The sequence below is a fragment of the Myotis daubentonii genome, chromosome 12 (genome assembly GCF_963259705.1).
Source record: "Myotis daubentonii chromosome 12, mMyoDau2.1, whole genome shotgun sequence".
Lineage (NCBI taxonomy): Eukaryota > Metazoa > Chordata > Mammalia > Chiroptera > Vespertilionidae > Myotis > Myotis daubentonii.
In genome coordinates, this window is record NC_081851.1 from 41,910,849 (window position 1) to 41,935,342 (window position 24,494).

At 46.7% G+C, this 24,494-nt stretch overlaps 1 protein-coding gene across 3 annotated transcripts in view; it reads left to right on the forward strand.

The window, feature by feature from the left end:
* SPRED2 (sprouty related EVH1 domain containing 2) overlaps nucleotides 1-24,494 on the forward strand; it is a 116,864-nt gene that overhangs the window by 15,967 nt on the left and 76,403 nt on the right. Inside the window, exons 2-3 of one of the 3 annotated variants that reach the window (XM_059659619.1) lie at nucleotides 22,757-22,900; nucleotides 23,158-23,238. The exons of 1 other annotated variant lie outside the window; for it this stretch is intronic. In XM_059659619.1, coding sequence (XP_059515602.1) covers nucleotides 22,757-22,900; nucleotides 23,158-23,238 — 225 coding nt within the window. The remainder of the gene's footprint in view (nucleotides 1-22,756; nucleotides 22,901-23,157; nucleotides 23,239-24,494) is intronic. One more of the 3 variants, XM_059659621.1, reaches the window with a different exon arrangement.

Genomic DNA, 24,494 nt, shown 5'->3' on the forward strand with positions numbered 1-24,494 from the left:
AGAGGTATAGAATCATATGCTTTTACCTAGAAATGAAAATACATTGATTTAAAACAGATGTCTCCAACAAAAACTGATGCCAGGTTTTCAGATGATTACTTGTCACCAGCGGGTGTGGCACCACATGCGAATGTGGGGAAGGCTGAACATTTTTTTAATAGCTTAGAAACTGAAGGACACACTTCAAAAAGGGACAGCCTTGCATAACAGTGTGGCTACCAATTTCACTGACCCGTACACTTAAAAATGGTCACAAGGGTAAAGTTTATATTATGTACATTTTGCCATGACTAAAAACAATAGCAACATCAAGTCAACTAATGACTTTATAAGAACTCAAAGACTTCTTTCCAGAAAAACTGCACCCTGAATACAACTGCCTGTGTGCCTCAGAAGCCAAGTCTATTTCACATCCTCACCTGAGGATTTCTAGCTTCCTGTCAATTCCTGCCTAGCCCTTTTGACTCCCTTCTTCTGATCCCCCCCCCCCCCAAAAAAGCTCCCTTCACAGAAGTTTGCAGGTGGACTTTGAGATTAGACCAGGGGTGCCCAAAGTCACTATCCCCTCAAGTTTCCTGCAGTTGACCAAGTATGTGTGTTTCTTTCTATACTAATGTGTCTTGACAAGGGGTCGGAACCTCTCAGAAAGTTCTAGAGGTCCGAACGGCTTCTACCAGAGCCAAGAGCGGAGCTGGTCTTAGTGGTGGGTGGTGGGGAGGATGGACCCTCCCTAGACGCAGAGACCAGGGTCAAGGGGAGGCTCACGCAGTGGTGCCCACCTGACACGGCCCCGGGCAAGCATTCACATCCCCGGAGCCTCGGTCATTCTCCGGGAGAGCCCGACCGCCGACTTCAGAGGTTCGGACAACTGTATGAGTTGCGCTCCCATGAATGTAAAAACCAGAGAGGCAAGTCGGCCCTTCATCCTATTTGGAGGATTCATAATCTGACAGGTGAAATTAAGAATCACTGAATACAAACAAACATATAAGAATATGTACTGTAGTGCATGTCTGTGAGAAAACTTGTTCTCTGAGACTCTCCTGTTTCACGTCCTTGTTTTTTTTTAACTTGATGTTTCTCTCAGTAAGTACTTTTACTAGTAGGGTGTTGATGTAAATTGGATTGCTAGGGTGTCTGAAGTGGCATACCCCTAGAGTGGGAATATAAGCCACTTCTTATGTAGCTTTTGTGAATTTTTCAATGAAACTACACTCTAACTCTTACTAACAAGTAGTCATTCTCGATTGTTGACAATCTGTACTCATTCATAAACTGTTTATGGATTTGACACTTTCTGGCCTTGGAAATACTCAAGTCACCACATTGGATACTTAACTTGGCAATCTCTGTGTCCAGGAGAAAAAAAAACAAATGTTGTAATGAACCTCTCTGATAAGCTTTGGGGACAGGGTTATTCGTGGTCGAGGGAACATTCGTTCATGTGAAAGCACACAGTCCTCCCCCCACCTCCCCCCACTGAGACACAGGATCTGAAGATCTTACCAGTTCAGGGAGCTGAGAAGTATGCCCTGTTCTACCACACCGGATGGCCCTTCGCTTTCTGCCTGGTCACTTCCGCGATAAGGAACCCACGTGCTGTGCAGCTCTGATTGTCGGCAAGTTCTTCTATGGAACCACTGTCCTGGGCAGCAGCGACAACCGGTTCCGGGTTCTGATCGCCCTGCTGATACGGATGGCAGGCTCCCTTTCTTCTTCAGGCCAGATACCATCCTGGTCTCCTGATCGGGGTTCACGCTCAGCCATGTCTTTCGTAAAATGGGGGCCCAGAACTGGGGGTGCTTTTCCTGGTGCCAGACTCTTGATACTGTGGGTATTTGCCTCTCTTGGTGCAGTCTAGGGTAGCTTCGGGGCTTTGGTCAGTGTAAAGGCACCGGGTTCTGCATGGATAATGCATGCTGCTTGTGCTGAGCCTGCGCCCTTGAGTTTGCTTTTACAGGATGTCAGTTACCATCAGCTGCCATGGGCGTAGAGGAATAGACATCTTTCCCTTTGAGAGGGCATCCTATTGGCTCTTGGTATGGTGGGCAGGGATGGGAAGGGCATTCTGCTCCAAAGGAACTCTCCCCTTGTAGGTGAAGGACTCTAGTCTTCTGTATTTCTTTTAAAAATATATATATTCTTATTGATTTCAGAAAGGAAGGGAAAGAGAGAGAGAGAGAAACATCAATGATGAGAGAATCATTGATGGGTTGCCTCCTGCACACCCCCCAGTGGGGATCGAGCCTGCAACCCGGGCATGTGCCCTGATCAGGAATTGAACTGTGACTTTCTGGTTCGTGGGTCAATCAATGCTCAAACACTGAGCCACGCAGGCTGGCTGTATTCCTTGAGTGGTATCTTTTGGTAGGGGCGCAGAAGGCGAGGTGAGAAGGTGGGTGAGCTGCGCATGGCACTGAAATCGTTGTTTCTTGAAGTTGGTTCTGGGCCACCTACTCAGAGTCGGTAGTTTGGAGAGCTTGTTAAAACACACGTGTCTGTGGCCCACCCAGACCTCCTGATCAGCCTCTCTGGCTGCACCGCCCAGAGGATCTGCATTGTTGAAAAGCTCCCCAGGTGATCCTCTGCCTGCAAGCTGGAGTTTAAGGTCTGCTTCAATTGTAATGACCTCTTTGATGTTCATTTTCTTAAATGTCCAGAGGACTGAGGACTCAGGAATCTTAAAGGCCACCTTTGTGCCTGCTCCAGCCACCCAGTGCTTTTAATGGTTCCTGAGTATGTGTTTACACAATCTGCATTTTATGAAGTCCATAAAGACATGTTTACCCAACAAGTCACCAGCCCTGCAAAGGTCAGCTTTCCTCTGTTTGTATGAAAGGCACTTAACTCAAAGTCAATTAACACCAAGAGAGAAGCTAATTAAGGCCTGGAAATGAGCTGCTCATGCCCACATTCCAGCTGTAACTTTTGTCCCCAGTCATAGCTTAGTTTTACAAGTCCCTTCAAGCTAGTTACTTCCCATAACCTGTGCATGTGTGGCCCGTTACAGCGCGCAGGTAAAAGTGCCATTTGTCATGTCATCCTGTAAGAGTGCTGTTTAAAAGCGTGTAATTTAAGGAACTATTAAATGATGCCATGTTAACACTTTTGCAACTGACTGGAACACCCCCCCACCCCCAGCATCAGGGATATCATGGGAATGCTAGAGAAAGGGCAGGGGGACTCGGGCTCCCTCTGTTGCTTTCAGAGCCTGCTGTTGCATGAGCCTTGCCTGGGTCCAGAGCTGTGATTTCCTCATTTGCAGAGAGTAATTCCTCAAAGAACTGCTGGAGGATTAAATGAGGGAAACGTGGGTCACGCGCTCAAGCACAGCGCCTAGTACGTAGAAAGCAGTCCATGTGGAAAAGGTTATCTGCTGCAGCTGATGGGGATTATTAGCACAAAATCGAAAACCCTGCGAGAGGACTAACCCTTAGATTAGCAGTTGCTATTGGACAAGAGCCTCCACGGGTTGGTTGTCCAGGGCAAACAGCCCCAGCTCCGCCTGCACCTTCGGGACCCCAGCCAGACGCCAGCCGGAAGCTCTGCGCTGAGAACTGCTCCGCAAAGGAAAGGTATGGCTCTTGGGTTTCACTGTAGACCCCGTGCGTGACAGCTTCCAACCCAGCTTCTTACCTGGAAGTGCCGCATCCTTAGGAGGAAAAAGCGAGGCGCTCTTCCTATTCGGGAACCACTTTTTATCTGTTGAGGTTAAGAACTGGGGTGGATAGTACAGTTAGGGATTAAAATAAAGAGACCCCGCCCTAGGCAGTTTGCCTCAGTGGATAGAGTGTAGGCCTGCGGCACAAAGGGTCCGAGGTTCGATTCCGGTCAACGGCACTTACCTGGGTTGCTGGCTCCTCCCGGCTCAGCCTGGGCCCTGGTCGGGGCACGTGCACGAGGCAGCTAATCGATGTGTTTATTTTACATCCATGTTTCTCTCTGTCTTTCCTTCTCTCTTCCACTCTCCCTAAAAATCAATGGAAAGATATCCTCGGGTGAGGATTAACCAAAAAAGGAAAAAGAGAGATTCTGCTTGAGAATGCTTATCAAATGCTGTGAACGTGCTAAAGATCCCGGCTGGGGGCCGGGAGAGGGGACCGCCCTGTGTAGGCTGCTTTCGGATTGTTTGGCATCAGCACATGAAGTTGTTTTGTTTTTGTTTTTTTTTTAAATATATTTTATTGATTTTTTACAGAGAGGAAGAGAGAGATAGAGAGTTAGAAACATCGATGAGAGAGAAACATCGATCAGCTGCCTCCTGCACACTCCCTACTGGGTATGTGCCCGCAACCAAGGTATATGCCCTTGACCGGAATCGAACCTGGGACCCTTGAGTCCTCAGGCCGACGCTCTATCCATTGAGCCAAACAGGTTAGGGCTGTTTTGTTTTTTTAAAAAAATTATTCTTAAAGTCTTCATGGGAAACTAAATTCTTGTTAGTAGAAGTGAGGCTGTCATGGTGGCTTCGTTCTTGTTTAGCGTTATTGCAAGAAGGCAGAAGGGCTTTCTTGGTAACGACCATAGATTTTAGACCAGTGCTGTACAGTGCAAGCCGCGTAAGCGTTCTTAAATGTGCGGGTAGCAGTGTTTTGTTGTTGTTTGTTTAAATAGAAACAGGTGAAATTAATTTTAACATGTTTTTATTGAAGTATATCTTCCAATTGTCATTTCAACATGTACTCAGTATCAAAAAGTATTAAATATTCTGCATTGTGTTTGCACTACACCTTTGGAAAGCAGCGTGTATTCTACACTTAGGACATCTCATTCAGACCAGGTGCGTTTCCCGTGTTCGTGTTCGGCAGCCACGGGTGGCTAGTGCCTATTGTGGTAAACAGCGCACCTCTCGGCTAAGACAGACCTGGGTGTGAACGTCACTCGGTTGCTGATCGGTTGTGTGGCCAGGGGTAAATTACCTGCACCCTGCAAAGCCTCAGAGTCCTCGAATGTAAAAAAGGTACCGTAAAACCCACCTTTCTGGGCTGCTCTGAGTATTACGTCAGGTGATGTGTGTGCGTAAACGCGTGGGTCCAGGAAGGGGTCCTCTGTAAATGGCATCTAGTTGTTTTTGAGATACTATAGCCACTGTTAATTGTGTAGCGTATGGATTAAGGAGTGGGACTTATGGTGGAAGCCAGTGTTCAGACAATATTTATTTATTTGAAGAAGGATTTCAAACAACCTGACAATTCCAGGGACTGGAATCTGGGATCTCGTACACAAGCATTGGAAGGGAACTGTGGTTCTGGTCAGAGCATTTTGCTTGGAGCTCTGACCAATTCAGAGAAGAAGGTATACAGGGAATTCCTATAGGAATCATGTGGCATTATCAAAACAGCCCAAGCCTCAGATGTGGCGGACTCTGCCCCTTATATTGCATATTTCTCTTCCCAAACTTTGGTTTTCTCATCTGTCAGATGGAACTAATAATATGAGGCTTGTGGGGGTTCAATTAGACTACACTTGAAAATGCCTGCTGCGGTGTCTGGCATATTGAGGTGCCTAACTAATCCTTGCCAGGTGGATGTTACTGGCACCTGGAAAGCGGTTTCAACTTAAAGCCTATTGAGAGGGCCTGAGGTCTAGACTGAAGGGAAGGATTGTGCCCCCCTGATAAGCAGCTTGAAATGGAACCAGCAAGCAAGGTTTTGTGAGGAACTACCTTTGGAGCTGGAAACAGACTGATAAATCCTGTCTCAGCCAAATAGAACGGGCGTGGGGGATCTAGGGCCACATACCCGCTGTTCATTGAATACCAAGGTTCTGTGAGACCGTACTAAGGATTTGTGACTGAACTGGGTGCCAGAGGGGACTCTGGAAGAGAAGAGGAAGAAAGGGGGCATGGCCTGGGTAGCTGGATTAGGACCCCTGCACACTGGCTGTGTCATGAGCATTTTGGTAACTTTTTTTTTCTTGTTCCTTTAGTTCTCTGGCTTCCTTGCCCAGCTTTTGACATTTTATTTATTTATTTATTTATTCTGGGAAGTAAAATTATTACTAGAGGGTCATACTCCCGTGTTAGTATTTTAAGACAGTCCCAAGAGCCAGGGGAGAACCATCCTCAAAATGGAGCTCTGGGGAATTAGCTACCTGTGTTCCCAAGGTGAAGTGTGAGCGGATACAGTGTCTTCACAGGTGAAAGGACAGACGTGATCCAGCCAGAGAGAATAAGTACAAATTGGCCTTTTGATTCAGACAAACCAGACACCAAAATCTAGCTTTGCAAAGCACGTGAACGAGGGTGTGTGTGACAGTCACTGCACACAAAGACGCGGCATAAAACTGCGTTAAGTAGGCGGCACCCCCTCCCCTGCCCTGAGCAGAGAGAAACCTTGCAGCCACGCGCCCACCTCTTTGATTTACTGCAGTTCTGCACCTGGGGCCCCATAGCAACAGATTAGAGCTCCTTCTCTTGAAACTTTACTTGATAGGGACAACCCAGTGGCCCCAAAGATGGTCATTAGGTGGGTTTTCACTGCATATAGTGTTTTCCTTGAATTCAGCCATAGGTATTCATCACCCACCACCAACACGCAGATATTCATACAGAGATGTGTAGCCTTCATGATTTGGGAGGGTTTCTGTGTGTGTGTGTGTGTGTGTGTGTGTGTGTGTGTTTTGTTAGCTCACAGTAGCTATGAGGTCATAGACTTTCTGTCGTGGGACTTGTAGCCATGAATAGAGGAGCTGAATGCCCCATTTGAGAACTAAACTTTCCACTGCCCCAAGTAGTGTCCAGTGACTTGGACCAGAAGCCCAGGTGGCTTGGTGGAGGGCCCTGCCGCACTGTGGGTCTGAGCTCTCAGGAAAGGTAGATCTTATCGCTAAGGAAGTGGCGGCTCCCTTTATCAGGCCATTCTGGTGAAACAGACTCACTCCCTGCAGAGGAGAAACTTGATGTTAACTATTTCTGGCCTGTCTCTCACCTGCAGCAAGCAGAAGGAAAGTGAAATAATAACACATTTCTGAAGTGTGTGTTGCTACCTGCCCCTGACATTCCATTCTCCCCTCCCTAAAGAAATCCTCCCAGAGATTAAAAAAAGGTCGACACCCCAGGTGTGGTGCATAGAGTAGAATGACTAACTATATCCACAACCAGTTAGGCCCCTTGCCACGGTCTCTGTAAAAGTTCCTTGCAATCTTTTTTTATTCTTTCAAATATTTTTTTATTGAGTTCAGAGAGAGGGAGGGAGAGCTAGAAACATCATTGATGAGAGAATCAATTGGCTGCCTCCTGCATGCCCCCTACAGGGGGTTGAGACTTAAACTTGGGCATGTGCCCTGACCAGGAATGGAACCATGACCTCCTGGTTCATGGGTCGATGCTCAACCACTGAGCCATGCCGGCTGGGCCTCCTTGCTATCTTGGAGACAGACTTGTGCACAGACACAAGCTGATGAAATACGGGATCCCACCTAGCAAAACTGGGCCCTTGACTTGGGGTAGGGAGGAAGGGGTGAACCTGGCATTGTTTTGTTTTTAACATTTCAATTCGTTATTCTTGACTGTTGTGAAGAGTGAATTTTGAGAAGGGATTGGAGGATTGGAAAGTGTGTCGGTGGAGAGGATGAAGAAATCCTGGCTTCTCATTTCCTCCGGGGTGTGTTTGTGGCTCTGACATCTGCCCGGCCTCTGGAGAACTGCTACCTTGGGGTGATCTTCTGACCTCAGGCAGCAATATGGGCTTCCAGGCGTGTCCATCCGCAACATCTAGGTCAGAAAGAAGCACCATTTTACAGATGAGGACACTGAGGCCTGGGATTTACACCCAGATCACACCGTTGGGAGCAGGAGAGTCTGATTGGCCTGGATGTTTGCTCTTCCCCCAGGGATCATCCAAATGAGGTCCAGAAGGAAAGGGGGATGCTGTCATTGCAGGAGGGTCAGCTTGGAGAATTCCTTTGCAATTTTGAAGAGTGCCTGAAGGAAAGAGGGGATGGGAACTTTGCAGAGGCCCTGGGTCTTCTCAAACAGGAGTGCTCTGGGTAGGAGGAGAGGGGTGGAGGAGATCTGTTATAGCTGCTTAATTTAGTTCAAAGTGAGAAATGTAATTACTATACTTGCTCAAACCAAATGTCTGCACATTGTTATAAAATGAGGTGTAATCACAGAAGAGAAGAGTGTGGCGCAGCATTACTCCCACAAAGTGGCCTCGTGTTCTCAGGAGCTCCAGTGCTGGTTAAGCTTCTGGGGGTGTTGAAGTCCCATTAAGTTCAGGTATGTGGATTGGACTTAGGGAGAGTTTTCGTCCTCATTTGGATAGTTATTCACAGTTACTTTGCATTTATAACAAACTAGTGGCCTGGTGCACGGATTTGTGTATATTGAAAGGAAATTAATTAGAAGAAATATTTTAATATCTCTATTCGCCCTTTCTCTATAATAGAAGTGTCAACCAAATTCACGATCGACAATGACAGATCAAAACACACCTGTGCAATTGGTGCCAGCGAGAGCTTTATATGTATCATGCATGTGCTAGTCAAATTAGCCTTTTATAGATATGGAATAAACTTGCTAAATTAGACCTGCTTTCTGACGTAGCTAAACTTTTTCCAGTCCAGTGAAGCACCCCAACTTCTCTTTCAGGTAATTGTCAGCAACACAGCAGTAAATATCAACACGAAACAGATTATTATTGTAGATCACTCAGGGAGAGAACAAAGGGTAAAATATTTAACTGCAGCAGTGTTTGACTATATTCTGCGCAGTGAGAAAACCTGAAGTCATTTTCAAGGTCCACCATTTCTTCTTTTCAGTCGGGTCAAGTTTCTAAGCTTTCTAAATCTGCATTTTCTGGCTAATGAAAAGAAAATAGGATTCCATCGAGTCTCCTATCTACCTACTCCAGGACTTCTGTAAGGATCAAATGAGATGAGGCATGGGAAAACACTTCACAGACATTTGGTTACAGTGTAAACTGTTTCCACCTGGCTGTAAAGCAAGTCGTGTTCCTGGGCTGAAGAAACTGCATGGAGGCTAGTGCCTAGGGAGAGGAAGCCAGGCGTTGCTATGTGATGTCATTACCTGGACCGTGGGACACTTAGCATATTAGCTAGCTATATATATATCTATATATCTATCTATCTATCTATCTATATATCTATATATCTATATATATATATAGAGAGAGAGAGAGAGAGAGAGAGAGAGAGAGAGAGAGAGATTTGTGATGAAGGAGGAAAGAATCACCATTAAACATTTTAGTTAGGAATATTTGGGGTCAGAATAAAATAAGATCTAAGCCAAGAGGGAAAACTGAGAATGGTCTATGGCGACTGGCCCTTGTTAATTGCTATTTGAATGATAAAAGGAAAAATGAAAAGGATATTTCACTCCCTGGAAAAGGACTTCCTCTAATATTTTTGTCTGCTCCATACTTTTCTCCCCCAAGCTGAAAATTGTTATAAGGAGTTCTGATTCTGCCATTTCTTAGTCATGTGATCTAGAGCAGTTTAAACTCTAAGCCTTAGTTTTCTCTTCTGGGAAATGGGCTAATGTAGGTACAGTTAAATGAGATAACACGAGACACAGGAGAAAAACACATGGTGAATAATAGCAAGCTGCCATTATCATCATCATCATTGTTTCTGATCACGTTTATAGCATTTGTACTGCCCCAAAGATAACCACAATACCGGAGGAAAAGGGGGGGGATGAAAGGTCTGTTGGGGAACAGGTGCCTGGAGCTCAGTGAGGTTGGTCCAAGAAAGGTTTCCTGGGCCACTTTTTGGAAGGGAGGGATTTGGTTGGCAGAAGAGAAAGGGTGATGTCCAAGCTGGGGATGGTGGTGCCTGGGATGACTGAGCTGTGTCCACGTTTGCAAGAAATTGACCCATTGTTTTGTAGATTTGCAATTTGTGCCCTGTTCCCTTTGGCTTCTCCCTAATCTGTGCAAAACATGGGGAAGGGGGGTGGGCAGGGGTAGGTGCTTTCAACTATCCAGCTTCCAGAGACCCCAGGACCATCTGTCTGTGAACAGTAGGGTTTAGTTACAGAAGGGCCGGGCATTTCCCTGTTTTGTTTACTGCTGCTTCCAGTGCATGGCATAATCTATCTATACTAATAAAGAGCTAATATGCTAATGGTCGATACGCTGTAACGGGGAATGACCAGGTTATTAGCATATTAGCTGGGGCATTGCTCTGGAGACGGGGCGGAAGCGGGGAGGCCCCTGGAGGAGGCAGGACCATCCCGTGCTGGGGAGGGCAGGGGTGAGAGCCCATAGCACCCCCCTCACAGTCCTTCACCACCCACCGCTCTCACTCTGAGTGCCCTGTGGCCCACCTGCCAGGGGAAGGAGCACAGCGCAGCAGGCGGGAGGCTTCCACACTCTCCCCGGGTGCCATGACGGTCGGAGCTGCCTCGTTGCTCTGGAGATGGGGCAAAAGCAGGGAAGCGCCCAGAGAAGGCGGGACCAGCCTGGGGCAACTAGAGGACTGAGGGCGGGGCTTGAAGTGGCCAGAGGGCTTGGGGGCTGGGCCAGGTGCGCTGGAGCTCTGCGTGGACAGGTGGACAGGTTCGGGTGTCAAGGCAGGGCTGCAGGTGGGTGGGTGGCGCCTAGCGATTTGCGCTCTGGGCTCCTAGTAGCATACTAGGATCTCAAGTAGTATCTGCCAAATGAATGAATAGGGGTATCGCATGAGTGAATATCTACAATAAAATATGTGTGCTCCTTGAGAAAACTCATCGAGAAAATTATCATTGCTGAGACTGTTAGGGGAGAAACTTTTGAAGCAACTTGGTTTGGTCACAGGCAAGTTGTTTATACTTGTGTTTATAACTAGTTACCATGCCGTTCATATGTTTAATATATCTGATTACAGATTTTAACTTTATTTCATGTGGTTGCCTGCCTGCACACCATCGTTAAAATAATTGAGGAGAAGTGATTAGCATGAACGTTCCTTTTCCCAAAACGGGTTATGCTGCTACTTCTGGAGTGAAGTGTTCGAGTGTTGTATTCACCGGACTATCGCTCCGACCAGTGCAGCACTGAGCAGGTGTCCTGAGGTTTAGGGCTTCGATGGGCATGTGAATCACCCATGTCTTGCGAAATTGCAGATGAGGTGGAGAGGCTGAGAGCACACATTTCTAATAAGTTTTCTGCTGCTGCTGCTGCTGCCTCTTTTGACCACACTTTGGGTAGCAAGACTTCAAGTTGTCTCTAGTGTACTCGTGTCTTTGTGTTCTAAAGATGTAGCATATCTCATTCTCAGTGTTGACTCTTCTTAATCCCTTCTGGAAATTGTTGTTCCCTTGGGAGGACCATTGTTTGGTCTACAGGTGCTTAGTACAGCCCTGCCCCGGAGTAGCCAGCCGCTCCTAGAAGCTTGGACGTTTCAGGATTCACGGTGGACCTTGAGTGAAGTCTGAGGCTCTATATTTGGCTTTTGGATGCAAATCAAACGTTATTGGGTTCAGCGTTGGCTAAAAGTATGGGTTGCGCCAATAATAATTTGACAGAAGCGTCCAATGCCCCAAACATGGTAGGTTCATTTCTATCACTCGGTTTGATCCTGTGTGCTCATCATTGTCTAACCCTCTTTTGGGTGAATACTACAACAAACCTTTTGTAGTCTTGCAAAATAAATATCTTAAGTATGAATCTTTGCATGCCTATACAGTGCCAGTTGATTCTAATAATTTCTGAATTGTCCATCTCTTCAGATGCAGCTGCTTTACAATACTGCAATTCAGGCAACACCATCGGTGTGAGTTTAACTTCTTGTGTATTAAGATCTGCTGTGTTTGCAAAGTGAACTCACTAAGGATTTCCCTCCTTTGGTGCTAGAACACCCCAGGGGCTCAAACCTGCCCCCTTCTCCTCTCTCTCTACAGCCTGCCTGGGCAGCATCCAGGCCCATGGCTTTCCATACTGTCTGTGTGCAGATGGCTCACAGGTGGATTTTTCCAGGCTGGTCGTTCCAGAACTCCAGACTTGTGTCGACATTGCCACATGGACGTCTAACATGCACCTAAACTTAAGTGTCCAAAACAGAACTTTCCATCCCCTACAGCAAGCAGGCAGCCCACTTCCCCAGCCTTCCCTGTCTTGACACACGACGTTACCATTCACTCAGCGGTCCAGATACCACATCTCATGGTATCTTTGATCCCACTTTCCTACACCGCCTGTCGCCTCTAAGCCATCAACAAAGCTGTCAGTTGTTCCTCCATAAGAGTATGAGATTGTCCTTTTTCCTCTGGCAGTTGCCTCCCCTGGGCAGGCAGTCAGTCTCCCGCCTGAAGCATTGCCATCGCCCTCGGGCGCCCGCCCTCACTCTTGCCCCTGTGTAATGCATTTTCTGCAGAGTAGCCAAATGATCTTTACAGAAACACATTGCTTCATGTCTCTCATTGCTTAAAACCTTCCAGCAGTTTTATGTTGGGAACTCCTGACCTGGTTTACCAATCCCTGGATTCTTGCCTTGGCCCGTATCACACCTTCTGCTCATCTGGTACCATTCTCCTGCAAGCCAGGGAAGCTCGCTCTTATCTCGAGGTATTGGTATTGGCCATTCCCTCTGACGACAGTGCTGTTCTGCCTGCTCTTCCCATCACTGGTTCCTTCTTGGTAAGTGTATCTGCGTTTAAACGTCAGCTCCTGGATGGCTTTTCTGGCCCTTGTCACCTCCGATTACATCACCCAACTTTAAATCTGTGTGGGACTTACCACTGCCTGTTGATTTTTATGCTCTGTCTCCCTGTATGTGAGCAGGGACCTCATTTGTCTTTTCTCTAGTGTATACTAGTGCCTAGAAAGTACCTGAGCATAGGTACTTACTAAGGCTAAATGAATGACTACTGAAATGCAAAGAACTTGAGTTCTACCACCATTCGTATTTATTCACTGCTGTCTGAGCAAAAAAAGTAAAAAAACAAACAAACAAAATAGACTGCATTATCCCTAAAGATTCTTTTGCTTTGTTTTGTTTTGTAAAGAAGCGGTTTCCAGACTGTTTGTTGGAAGCTGAGGTCCTGCAGCTACAGGCTTGTGCGTAAAGCACCTGCTTCTCCTGGTGATGTTCGCATTCCTAGGAAACCCGTGTGCCTTTCGAATTACCTGAGACAGATTGACAGGTGCTTGTGCTGTTAATATTCTCATCGTTTTACATTTCCTAGCCCGCGAGTGGTCTAAATGTTGGCATTTAGTTAGTGAGAATACTGGCCCACCGTTACTGGTGGGCTTCTTGAGCTCTCGGTACGGATACGTCTTTGTACTTGATGCGAGAAGGGGAAACACGGTGCAGGACATGCTGACTGACCTTGTAATTCTGTTTGTAAACATTTAGTCCTTAACTTCTGGTTAAGCGTAGTAAACTGAACAAGTGTACCTATCTCTGCTCCCTCCCAAAACTCTTCATAAAATGACAGTAAGGGCTAAAAACAGTATAAACACAGAAACCTCCCTGAGAGAGATAAGCAAATGTTGCAAGATGCAATGCCCAGTGTGTGAATGCTGACTTAGCAGAGCAGAGAAAGCTGAAACCAAACTGCTGCCAGGGTGGGTGGTGTAAAGTTGGGGGTGGGATAGATGGAAGTTTCTGCTGCAACACTTAAAACAGGGAGTGGAAGAGCATTGTATCAGCGAGGGTTTATCCGAGAGAGAGAGAGAGAGAACCTCGAAATACAAGAAGTAGGGTCCAATACAGGACAGAAATAAAGGGAAGAAGCCCAGCAACGCAGCCACACATTTAAACCCTGAGAACAGCCAGTCTCGATGGGCAGCATGGATGGTTCCAGAAGGGATGGCCTAAGAGCAGAAGTGCTTTTGGTCCTATTGAGAGAATATATTTTTCAGCTCTGGCCCAGTTTATTGATGAAATAGTAATTAATGCATAGAAAACCAAGCAAAATTTTTAAGAGGAGGTCGTTTTTAAATGTAGGAATAAGACAGAAAGCTACAAGAATGAAAATATGACCAGCGAATTTTCCAAGGTCGGCTCACTTTAAAGATGTATATAACCATAGCTGTGTGCTGCCAAAGTTCGATTTAATTAAAATGTCATATAACTATTTAAGAAGGAGGGAGGAGTCGGGGTGATATCAGAGAGCCAAACCTGACGGAGCCAGTAGATAATCGCTGATACTGATGCCAGGTTTGCACATCAGCGGTCTCCCTGGAGAAGTATCCACATCTGTATGCCGTCTGCAATGCTGGGAATAGCCCGTCAGGTGCGTTGGAGGAAGTGACATGTCTAACAAAGTCTAGCCCAAGACTCTTGTCTTCAAGAAGTTGTCAGCCTGCTTAGAAAGGCCAGAGTCTGTGAATGAAATATAATTATATGTTACTTTGTTGTGAGAAAAGGGCTAAAAAAAAAAAGGTGCCAAAAACATTGTAGCAATTTGGTGGGAGAAGAGGGGAAAATCATCTTGGTTTAGGCCAGTGATTTTTCAGCTGATGTGCTGCAAGAATTTTTAAAACATGCAAAACCTGAATATTTAGTCAGGAGCAATGACCGCTCTTCCCACAGATTTAGTCAAATTTAAAAATTTTAAATAATCAAAATTATACCTATTTTGTCAGGCAAAAAAAATGTAGTATTTTTTTGTATGCTACAGAATTTTAGTATTTCGTTTATGTGCGCCATGTTGAAAATTGTTGGTTTTGGCAGTTGAGAGTCGCTTCATGGAAAAGAAAGGAATTGAGTTTTGCCTTGATAGATTGGTAGGGTTTGGGGGAAAGGGAAAAAAGAGCTAAGTCGTCAACCACAAACTAGTTGCCAATGAGAAAAGTAAGTACTTATTGCTCAGTTGTTCAAGACGGCGACGATGAGGGCTGAGTTTGTCAGTTGGCTGATTTCTGGCAGACCTGGCTCATCTTCAGGGCATGCACCAGGGTCAGGGCAAGGGTCCCAGAGGCCCGGCCATGTAGGTCATTTAAGCCTGCCTGGCACCTGGGGGTGCCAAGATGCAGTGCATCTATTTCAGTATCGAAATTTTTCTACTGTGGTATTTCATTCAAAACAAAGAGAAAAGTCAAGTCTGTTTCCTTTTCTGACGATCATGACTAAATTTTCTCGCATGAACGGTTCTTGTGTTCTTATTTAAAAGAAGAATTTGGCATATGGCAGACCTCCTCACGCTATCTTTAGTTGGTTGTGTGGTGTAAGTGATTAAGAATGCAGCTGTACTTGCTACCAGCACATGCTTTTAAGGACTGAATTGCTAAGCAGACAGGCCTGGTTAGAAGTTTAGAATAGCCTCTTGGGATCAAAGATCCAATTTTTCCAGCACATGGTATACAGGAGTCCCCATCCTAGGACGGAGGCATTGAGGGCTGTTTGCAGCCAGAGGCGGCGTGGCTTATGTGTTTGACATGGCGGCCACTCCTGGCTCTGGGAAGGCAGCATGCTTCCCTTGGAGTAGACAGAGCAGGCTGACTTCACCGTACTCTGTATAATTTGGCTCCAGTGCTCCTTTGGAATAAAACAGCCTTTCCTTCTCCAGTGTGTCCTGGGACAAGTCCACCTCTGTCCCGTTGCTCGGTTACACCGTGGTGCTGGGTCCTTAGTCTTCAAAGCTTGGAACTCCCTCTTGCCTTTCCTCCGAAAATGTGTTCTTCAACTCAGCAAATATTGACCAACTTTCTGCCATACGCAGGACTGTGCGCAGAACACAAAGATGAATCAGACACGGGGCCCGTCCATAGGTGCTGTCAGTCAAGCACAGGACGGCGTGCAGCAGGGCGAGCCCACGGAGCTTTTTCCACAAAGTGCCCCACAACAGCTCCGTGTGCTGTCGGTAGTTAGAAGGGGAAGGAGATGAGTTAGGGGGTTAACCCTCATGGAGAAGGTGCCGTTTGGGTTGAGCCTTGAAGGATAGGCTTTGCTGTGCAGAGCAGGAGGTGTTCTGGGCAAAGGTAGGTAACACATGGGGTCGGTCTATAAAGCAAGAGGACGGATGGAGAATTGGAAGAAAAAGTAATCAGTGCTCATTGAGTTCTCACTGTAGCCCAGGCACTTGGCTAAGGTGGCACCCTCCTTATCCCATGTAATCCACATGGCAGCTTCTCTCCTGCTAAGAAAACCAAGGCCTGGAGCATTTAAATAACTTGCCCAAGGAAGCTCTTAAGTGGTAAGAGTGGGGATTTGAACTCAAGGCAGTCGGATTCCAAATTTCAAACTGTTGACCTCTAAAACAGGCATTAGCCAGAGCGAAAGGTATTTGAAGGGAAGTGGAGTAATTTGCAAGGTGAGGTTTAGAAAAAAAAAAAAAAGTGGTTTGGGGCAGAGGAAAGAAAGGACCTTGAATGCTGAGTTAATGACTCTGTAAGCAGCAGGGGGCCACTGAAGGCTTTTAATGCTTTTAATGGAGTGTGACTGCAAGGCAAAAACATTGGCGTTCATTACTATGTGCCAGCTGCCCGACACCCCCAATGTCCTTTAACCTCATAACAGCCCTGTGCGGTAGGTGCTACCCATGCCCCCTTCTCCTGGTAAGGAAACTGAGTAAACGTGTAGAGAGGCTGACTTGCTAGAAGAGGAATTGAGAATGATGTGGGAGGTGCACTGGAGGTCAAAGGCAGCGAGATCAGCCAGGCCACTGCAGGAGCCCATGAGAGACAGTGGTGACGCAGGGAGGGGAGAGAATCGGGGTGCAGGTAAGGGAGTGAGAGAGTCCACGTAGCAGAGCCTTCTGACTTCCATCTTGTAGAGCGCAGGTGCTGGGAAGAGCCCTGGGAGTGTAAGCCGTGCAGGAGGCAAGTCACTTTCCTTTCCAACCCCACACACAGGACAGATTGGGGCATTCTGCACACGGGTGGGGAGAAGGCCTCTCAGGATGGTACAGTTGGTAAGTGAAGAGTGTGTGGAGACGGTGGAGCCAGGGCCACAGATGGAGCCACGCTGAACACTTAGATCTGGAGAGGAAGCTGGATGGGATGAGGGCAGCCTGGCTGGGGGCGTGGATGGACAGGAGGAGCTGGTGACGAGGGAAATTGCTAGATGTGGCAAGTCCTGCTCACCGTGCACCATTCAGGTTCACGTGGGTCACGTGAATGTCGGATCCATGTCTGTGGAACGTACAGTGATAAGAAATCAGTCTTCAGGTCATGTGTGTCCCTCAGTCAGATCTGGCCCAGAAGTAATTATTGGCTTTGGGGTTTATAGAGGCTGCTTTGAAATAGAAGGTACATTAAGCCCTTGTCTGTGACCATTCATTGTGACACCTGGTTTCCGTCAGGCGGGCGGCCAGCGCCGGGCGCCAGCAGCCACCCCCCTCTCTGGCAGGCCTCTAAGAGCAGCACCCTTGGCCAGATGCCTGTGAATTTTAAAGGCAGGGATTCATCTGCGGAATCATCTTTCCAAACCTAATGATGTGTAATTGCCTAGCTGTGGGGTTACGATAGATCTATTTCTAGCGGGTTAGCTACCTGAGAGGAAATGAGAATGTAAATTGGTTGCTGGACTTTGACGATTTTACGTATGAGGATACAGCTTACCCACAGATGCAGAGGACACAGGGAAAGGTGTTTCCCCCCCGGTAGCAGCCACCATTGATTGCTATTTTATAATTTTCTTGCCTGGTCCTTTTCACACACTCTTAGTAGTTCTCACCGTTTTTATTTGTGTGGTTTTGAACCCATTTTAGAGAGGAAGAGCCCAGGTTCCGAGGGGAAGTAGCTTCCTCAAGGCCCCCAGCTGGGAAGCGCCAGAGCTGGGATTGCAGCCTGGGTCCCTGACTGCATGTGGCTTTCTGTGCCCGTTATCAGGAGTAGCCCAACAGTTGGCAATAACCACTAGTGGGTGGGTGGGTGGGTGGGTGGATGGATGGATGGATTCTCCAAAAACAATAGTTCATATTGCTTCCTACTATCTATACTAATAAAAGAGAAAAATGGTAATTGGCGTACGGCGATACCCTTTTCATTGGCTAATCAGGGCTATATGCAAATTAACTGCCAACTAAGATTGGCAGTTAACTGCCAACAAGATGGCGGTTAATTTGCATATGTAGGCACAATGCAGGGAGGCGAAAGGGAAAGCAGGAAGAAGCCCCCTGCCACTGACAGTGATCAGAAACCCAGAGGGGAGCTAAGAGCTGGGGGGCAGGGCAAAGGCGGCCCTGGGGCCGCCTTTGCCCTGCCCCCCAGCCATGATCGGAGAATCAGGTGCCTTTTCTGCCCTGGCCAGTGATAGCAGGAAGTAGGGGTGGAGCCAGCGATGGGAGCTGGGCACGGTCGAAGCTGGCAGTCCCAGGAGCTAGGGGTCCCTTGCCTGGGCCTAAAGCGAAGCCCACGATCGCGGGGCCGCTGCAGCTGCGGGTCCCCGCTGCCCGGGCCAGACGCCTAGGCCAGAGGCGTTAGGCCTGGGCAGGGGTGGAGCCTGCAACCGCGGGGAGCTGGGGGTCCCCTGCCCAGGCCTGACACCTCTGCCGGAGGCCTCAGGCCTGGTCAAGGGGCCGATCCGGTGATTGGTGATTGGAGGGTGATGAGGGTCAACTCCTCTGGCCGAGGCGTCAGGCCTGGGCTGGGGGAAGAACCAGTGATGGGGGGAAATGAGGGTCCCCTGCCCAGGCCTGACGCCTCTGGCCCAGGCGTCAGGCTGGGCAAGGGGCTGATCCTGTGATTGGAAGGTGATGGGGGGTCAACGCCTGAGGGCTCCCAGTATGTGAGAGGGGGCAGGCTGGGCTGAGGGACACTCCCCCCCCCACACACACCCAGTGCACGAATTTCGTGCACCGGGCCCCTAGTAAGACAATATTTGAGATGGTTTTTTGGAGAAGGGAGCCACGAACCAGGAGACACCAAAAAAATCTTCCTTAAAGCCGGTAATTTCCATGATTATTAATTATCATTACAAAGGAAAAGACCTACAATTATTCAACACATAGATGTTGAGTAAAAATGCACTCACGGCTCTGGGTTTGGGGAAGAGGAGAGGGGTTGAATACACCCCTATGTGAGGGGCAGGTTGGGTTGAGGCGCCACATTTCCCACATGAGGGGCTTCCCACCGTAGCACCACATCTGCGTGCAGGTGCCTGAAAGGTGGTTGAATGCTGCACTCAGGATTATTTTGAATAACGTGCTGCTTTTTTTTTTACATGTATCTATCTGTAGCAATAACTTTCTATAGGGAAAAGAGCTGGTTCCATGATCTTTTTTGCTTTTTAAAAGGAGGCAGGGGAGAGATCTGCGTGAAGCTCTTACTAGGTTCCTCACAGTTTCCTTTTCCTGTTATTTATTGGCAGGTAGAGCCTCTCTTTCATCGAGGTCTGGGCCCCAAACGGTCTGTCAGACCACCGGCCCCCCCTTCTCATGCGGCGCCGCCCTCTGCTTCATCCCTCATCCTCCAAAGCGGCCCTCAGGAAGGCTAGAGCCTGGGGAAGGAGGAGGATGGCGTGTCCCTGGCACAGTTCTGATTAATCTTATTCATTGTCAAGTACAGCTTTTTAATGAACTGATTCATTACTGAGAGTAGGTCTCATGCAAATCCCCAGTTTGTATCCTGTGGATTTAATTTCTAACAATTTCCTCATTTCAACATAACTCCATTGTACCATGAGTTTTATGATTTCCTTCAAATGTAGAACCTCGCCTCACATTTTATTTAAAAACGACGAGGTAAATATTAACAAAATGAAAACCTTCAAAACATAAGCTAGAAGAACACATAGGTAGATAAACTGATCTCTGAAGGAAGGATCATCCACACATAAAAGTATGGAAGAAATTACAGAGGAAATTACTGTGAAGTTTCCAAACTTCTGTTTGTGCGATAATACCACTGACAAATTTAACAAATAGGCAAAGAGTTTGCCTCGATTATGACATAGAGACAATATAAAACTATGAAGTGTTCAGGAAATTACAAAAAGAGACACTTAAGACAACCAGTAGAAATATAGACAATGCTTTCACAAATGCCAGGCTAACTATTTAAAAGAGAACAATATAGTTGGCCAAACATGGAACAAAATAGTTAACCCACAAAGTATTAAAGCAATGCAATTAAAACATAATAGCATTTTTACAGCAGCTATTCACAGGTGATTAGAGTAATACAAGTGAAATAATAGCATATTTTCAACTGTTACCAAATAGAAAAGTATTTTTAAGTGCTGGTACGATTTTTGGCAAGGGGGCACTTTTCATACTGTGTTTGGAATAGAATTTAGTGTACCCTTTCTGGAAAGCAATTTGTAACATATTACTTTTAAAAAAAAAAAGTTCATATTCTTTACCTCTAAATATTCTTCTTCTAGAAATTTAAAGATAATAATTAGGTGAAAACATTTTATGGGCAGTGAGGTTTCAAGTTATGTAAAATAAGCCAGACAAAGAAGGACAGATATGATCTCACTTATATGTGTAATCTAGTGAACAAAATAAACTGAAGAACAAAATCGAACCAGAGGCAAGGATACATGGACCAGACTGACAGGGGTCAGAGGGGAGGGGTGTGGGGGACTGGATAAAAGAAGCTGAAGAGATTAGCCAAAGAACATATATGCATAGCCCCTGGACACAGACAACAATGAGGTGTGGCCAGAGGAAGAAGGGGGCGGGGACTGGGTGGAGGTGGGTAAAGTGGGAGAACATGGGGGACATCTGTAATAGGTGTCAACAACATCAACAACAAAAAGTTATGTGAGTTGAAAACGCTGATGAGGGAGCCTAAGAGAGCGGTAGTAGCACAGCCATATGGAACATCCACACGACCGGATAGTATACTAACTAGCACAGCCTCAGAAAACAGTACTTTGAAGGAATTATTAAAAAGATAGAGAATATAGCTGTGGGTGAAAACAGGATAGAGAGCTCTGTACCTACATAAACATGATCCAAATTTTGCCTAAAACGTGCATAAGAAAAGGACCAAGAGGAACTCCACCGGACTGTTAGCACTGGTCATGGTCACTTCTGAGCTGTGATGTCAAAGACACGACTCTTGTTTTCTTTATCCTTTATTGATATATTAAGTTGACCCACGGTTTCTGTTTGCCCAGCACTGCCTGCCCTGGTTTCAGTGCTGACAGACCTGCTCTACATGTTGATCACTCTAGTGCACCCATCTCATGGCACACACAAACTAATTACTAAAATTCTAAAATATATTTTTTGCCAACCTGACAAAAAATAGGTATAATTTTGATTTACAAAAAATTAAATAAAATAATAGTAATTGCCTACCCTTCTTGCTCCAAAGTGACTTTAAAAAAAAAAAAAAAAGGTGCTGCCCGGCCAGTGTGGCTCAGTGGTTGAGCATCCATCTGCACCTGTTGGGGTTGTGAGTTTGAAGCCCCAGTGGGGGGCATGCAGGAGGCAACCAATCAACGATTCTCTCTCATCATTGATGTTTCTATCTCTCCCTCTCCCTCTCCTTCCCTCTCTGAAGTCAATAAGAATATTTTTTAAAAAGCAAAAAAAAATCAGGTGCCTATACTTGTATATAAGGATTTCTGGTATCAAGAATTAACCAATCAGATGCAACGTTATTATGCAACATGACCACTAAGATACAACTCTGTTATATGACCTATGTATTTATGGCTCAAGACAGGGCATTCACACCATGTGGCTGTTACCATTTTTTTATTTGACCACCTAAGGGGAAAGAGGTCAGTGCCCCTAAGTAGTCAGGTATTGCATGTTTTTAAAATTCTCGCAGCACGCCGGTTGAAAATCGCCGCTCTCGTGTATATGTATGGGTATTGAGGTGGGTTTGTGCCGTTTGGCAGGAGGGGTCAAAGATAGTGAGTGACAAGTGACAAGCTGATGGGGCCTGTATGGGGGAATAAAGCAATCAGTTTTCTGGTGATAAAATTAATACGACTTATTTTAGAAAACATAGGAAAAAACAAATATACAAAAACTTATATAGTGTCTCCATGTGGCCAGTATTGTCTCACAGTACTAAATACTTTTTAATCATCCCGGCCCTATAAAGTAAGTACTCTTTTCGCATCCCCATTTACAGAAGCACAGAGAGATTGGGTACTTTGTCCAAGGTCACACAGCTCTCAGAAGAGTCTGAATTTGAACGCAGGCAGTCCAGATCCAGATTCTGGGCTGCTCACCAGCACCTCTCTCTCTGTAGGTCCCCCACTCCAGCCACTCTCGTTGCTGTCCCTCTTGACAATTTTGTCTTTATTGCCCACAGGTGGGGCCATACTCCACTCACTGCGCCTTCATTCCAGGCCCTGTTAATGGCCAGGACTGCTTTTGACCTATGGCCAGGACTGCCTTTCTTTGACCTTGAACAGAGGAAACCCCCTTCTCCCCGTCTAGTCCAGAGCCTGGAGTGGGGATTTCCATAGCAGAGCTGCTGGCCTCTGGTGTTAGAGTTGTTTCAGTTGTGCCACATGACCTTGTGGCCAAGGGCTGGGTCCAGGTGCAGCCTTGGCTATTTCTGGAAACACTTCTCCTTTTCCTTTATTTTGCCTCATCTGGCTCATCGGCCTTCCTGCTCTCTGAATGTGATTTTGGGTCCTCTGCTCAGACCATCAGATATTTCTGTAGGTGTTGGAATCTCCCAGGAGGGCTCTGGACTCTGCAAATTTCAGGATGAGTCTGAACGTGGGAGGGGGTGATATATATCAGGGTATCCATCTCAGCTTTGCCTAACCAAGACCCCCCCCCCCCCCCCCCCGGATTGCCTGTGTCTTTGTCAGCACTGGTGGATCTCTGGGCGTTCGATCCCAGGGAGTATTAATCCTTTTGCTCATCTGTTTTAAATGTTTCTTCAAACTTCCTTTACTTTCCAGATTTTAAAAATGTATTCCAATTTTTTTCTTCTTCTTACAGTGCAGTTTTACTCTGGCAGAATTTCCAGCTCTTTCAAAATCTGTACATTCAAGTTAGAGCAACTCCACTTCTGAACCAAAAAAGAAATACCTTCAGCTATTGTCTGAACTTGTACCTTGCTGACAGCTCTGCCAGAGTTTCTGGGTAATTGTTTGTTTTGTCACATTAGCTGAACAATGAGAGGGCACTGGCATTCTCCTCCCATGAGGTGGAGGCACAAAAATCTACATTTCTTTTTAGATGTGTGTTAGGGAGGGTGGGGAAGGTTTTATGCTTTTAAGTCTTAGAAATTTGTTATTTGACAAGTTAAAACAAAGGTTTTAGGTACTTCTTTATGGGGACTGTGATGTTTAAACTAGAACAGAGTTTAAATTTGGATCTTGTGTGCTATGTTTTCAAAGGAGCTGTGAGTTTCTTTATCATCTTCCTTCCAAAAAGTTCAAAAATCTGAGTCACCTTCCCTTAACACACTTTTTTGGGAGGTAAGAGGAACGTAATGGAGCAAAATTATTCTTTCTTAATTGTAAAAGTAGGGTATCTCCTGAATTTTTACTATTCAAAGGAAAGACTGCTTCCCAAGGCAAGATATCCCCCCACCCCCTCGCCTAAGGCTGATACATCATTTATGGTTACTTCTCTGGGAAGAGGGATGAGGCATCTGCTGGGTGAGAACGGGAGAATTCCCTGGTGGGTTCCTGAGGCTGGCGAAGGGCCTCTCATCCTTCGGAGGAAGGCTGAGGGAACAGGCCTGACCCGCCAGGATTCCTGGGGTCTGGGTGTTCATAGCTCCCCACGTAGGGCGAGCATCACTGGGGAGTTGTCAGAAATGCAGACTCTCCCGCTTTACCTACTGAACCAGAATCAGCTTTCCAGGTGATGTGCCTGCACAGTTCGTAGGTATGTGCTGAATCGGTGGCTGCCCGGAAGAGCAATTGACTCCTAAGCCCAGGAGAATGGGGAGAGAGTGGGCTAATGTATTCTAGATAATTAATAGAATAATGGATCACATGCTCAGGGTTTGCATTGTGCTTTGGGTACCTAGGAAATCAAGAGCACATCAGGAATGTGTGTTTGGGGCAAGAGTTGCTTCCTTACCTCCACCCCCTGGTTTTGGTCCCTCGTCTACACTGGTAGTATTTGGAGGGGGCTGAGGGACTTCCAGCCCCATTGATAACAGACAGCCCTTAAGGGTACATAGTAAACACCCCAGTGAGGAGACCAAGCCAGGCCCTCTCCCTGTCACCCTCACCAAGGCAAACAGTGGAGCTGTCCATGAGGGTCCTCGCTGTGGGCTCAAGAAATCACAAAAAAAGCCCAGCCGGCATGGCCCAGTGGTTGAGGGTCAACCTATGAACCAGAAGGTCATGGTTTGATTCCCAGTTGGGGCACATGCCTGGGTTGCAGGCTCGATCCCCAGTGTGGGGCGTGCAGGAGGCAGCCTGTCAATGATTCTCTTCCATCACTGATGTTTCTATCTCTCTCCCTCCCCTTCCTCTCTGAAATCAATATAAAAATATTTTTAAAAAATCACAAAAAAATGGAGCCACCAGTCCGTGGCCCTTGGAGGATTTGAGTACTGCCTTGGATGGAGTAGGAGCTTAGCTGGGAGACAGGCACACACAGGCCGGGCGGGGCAGCCTGCCCACATGGCGCCTTGGGCTGGCATTACCTCATTCACCCATCTAGCCATTTGTTGGGCACTGATAATGTCTTTGGCTCTGCCCCTAATGGGAGACAT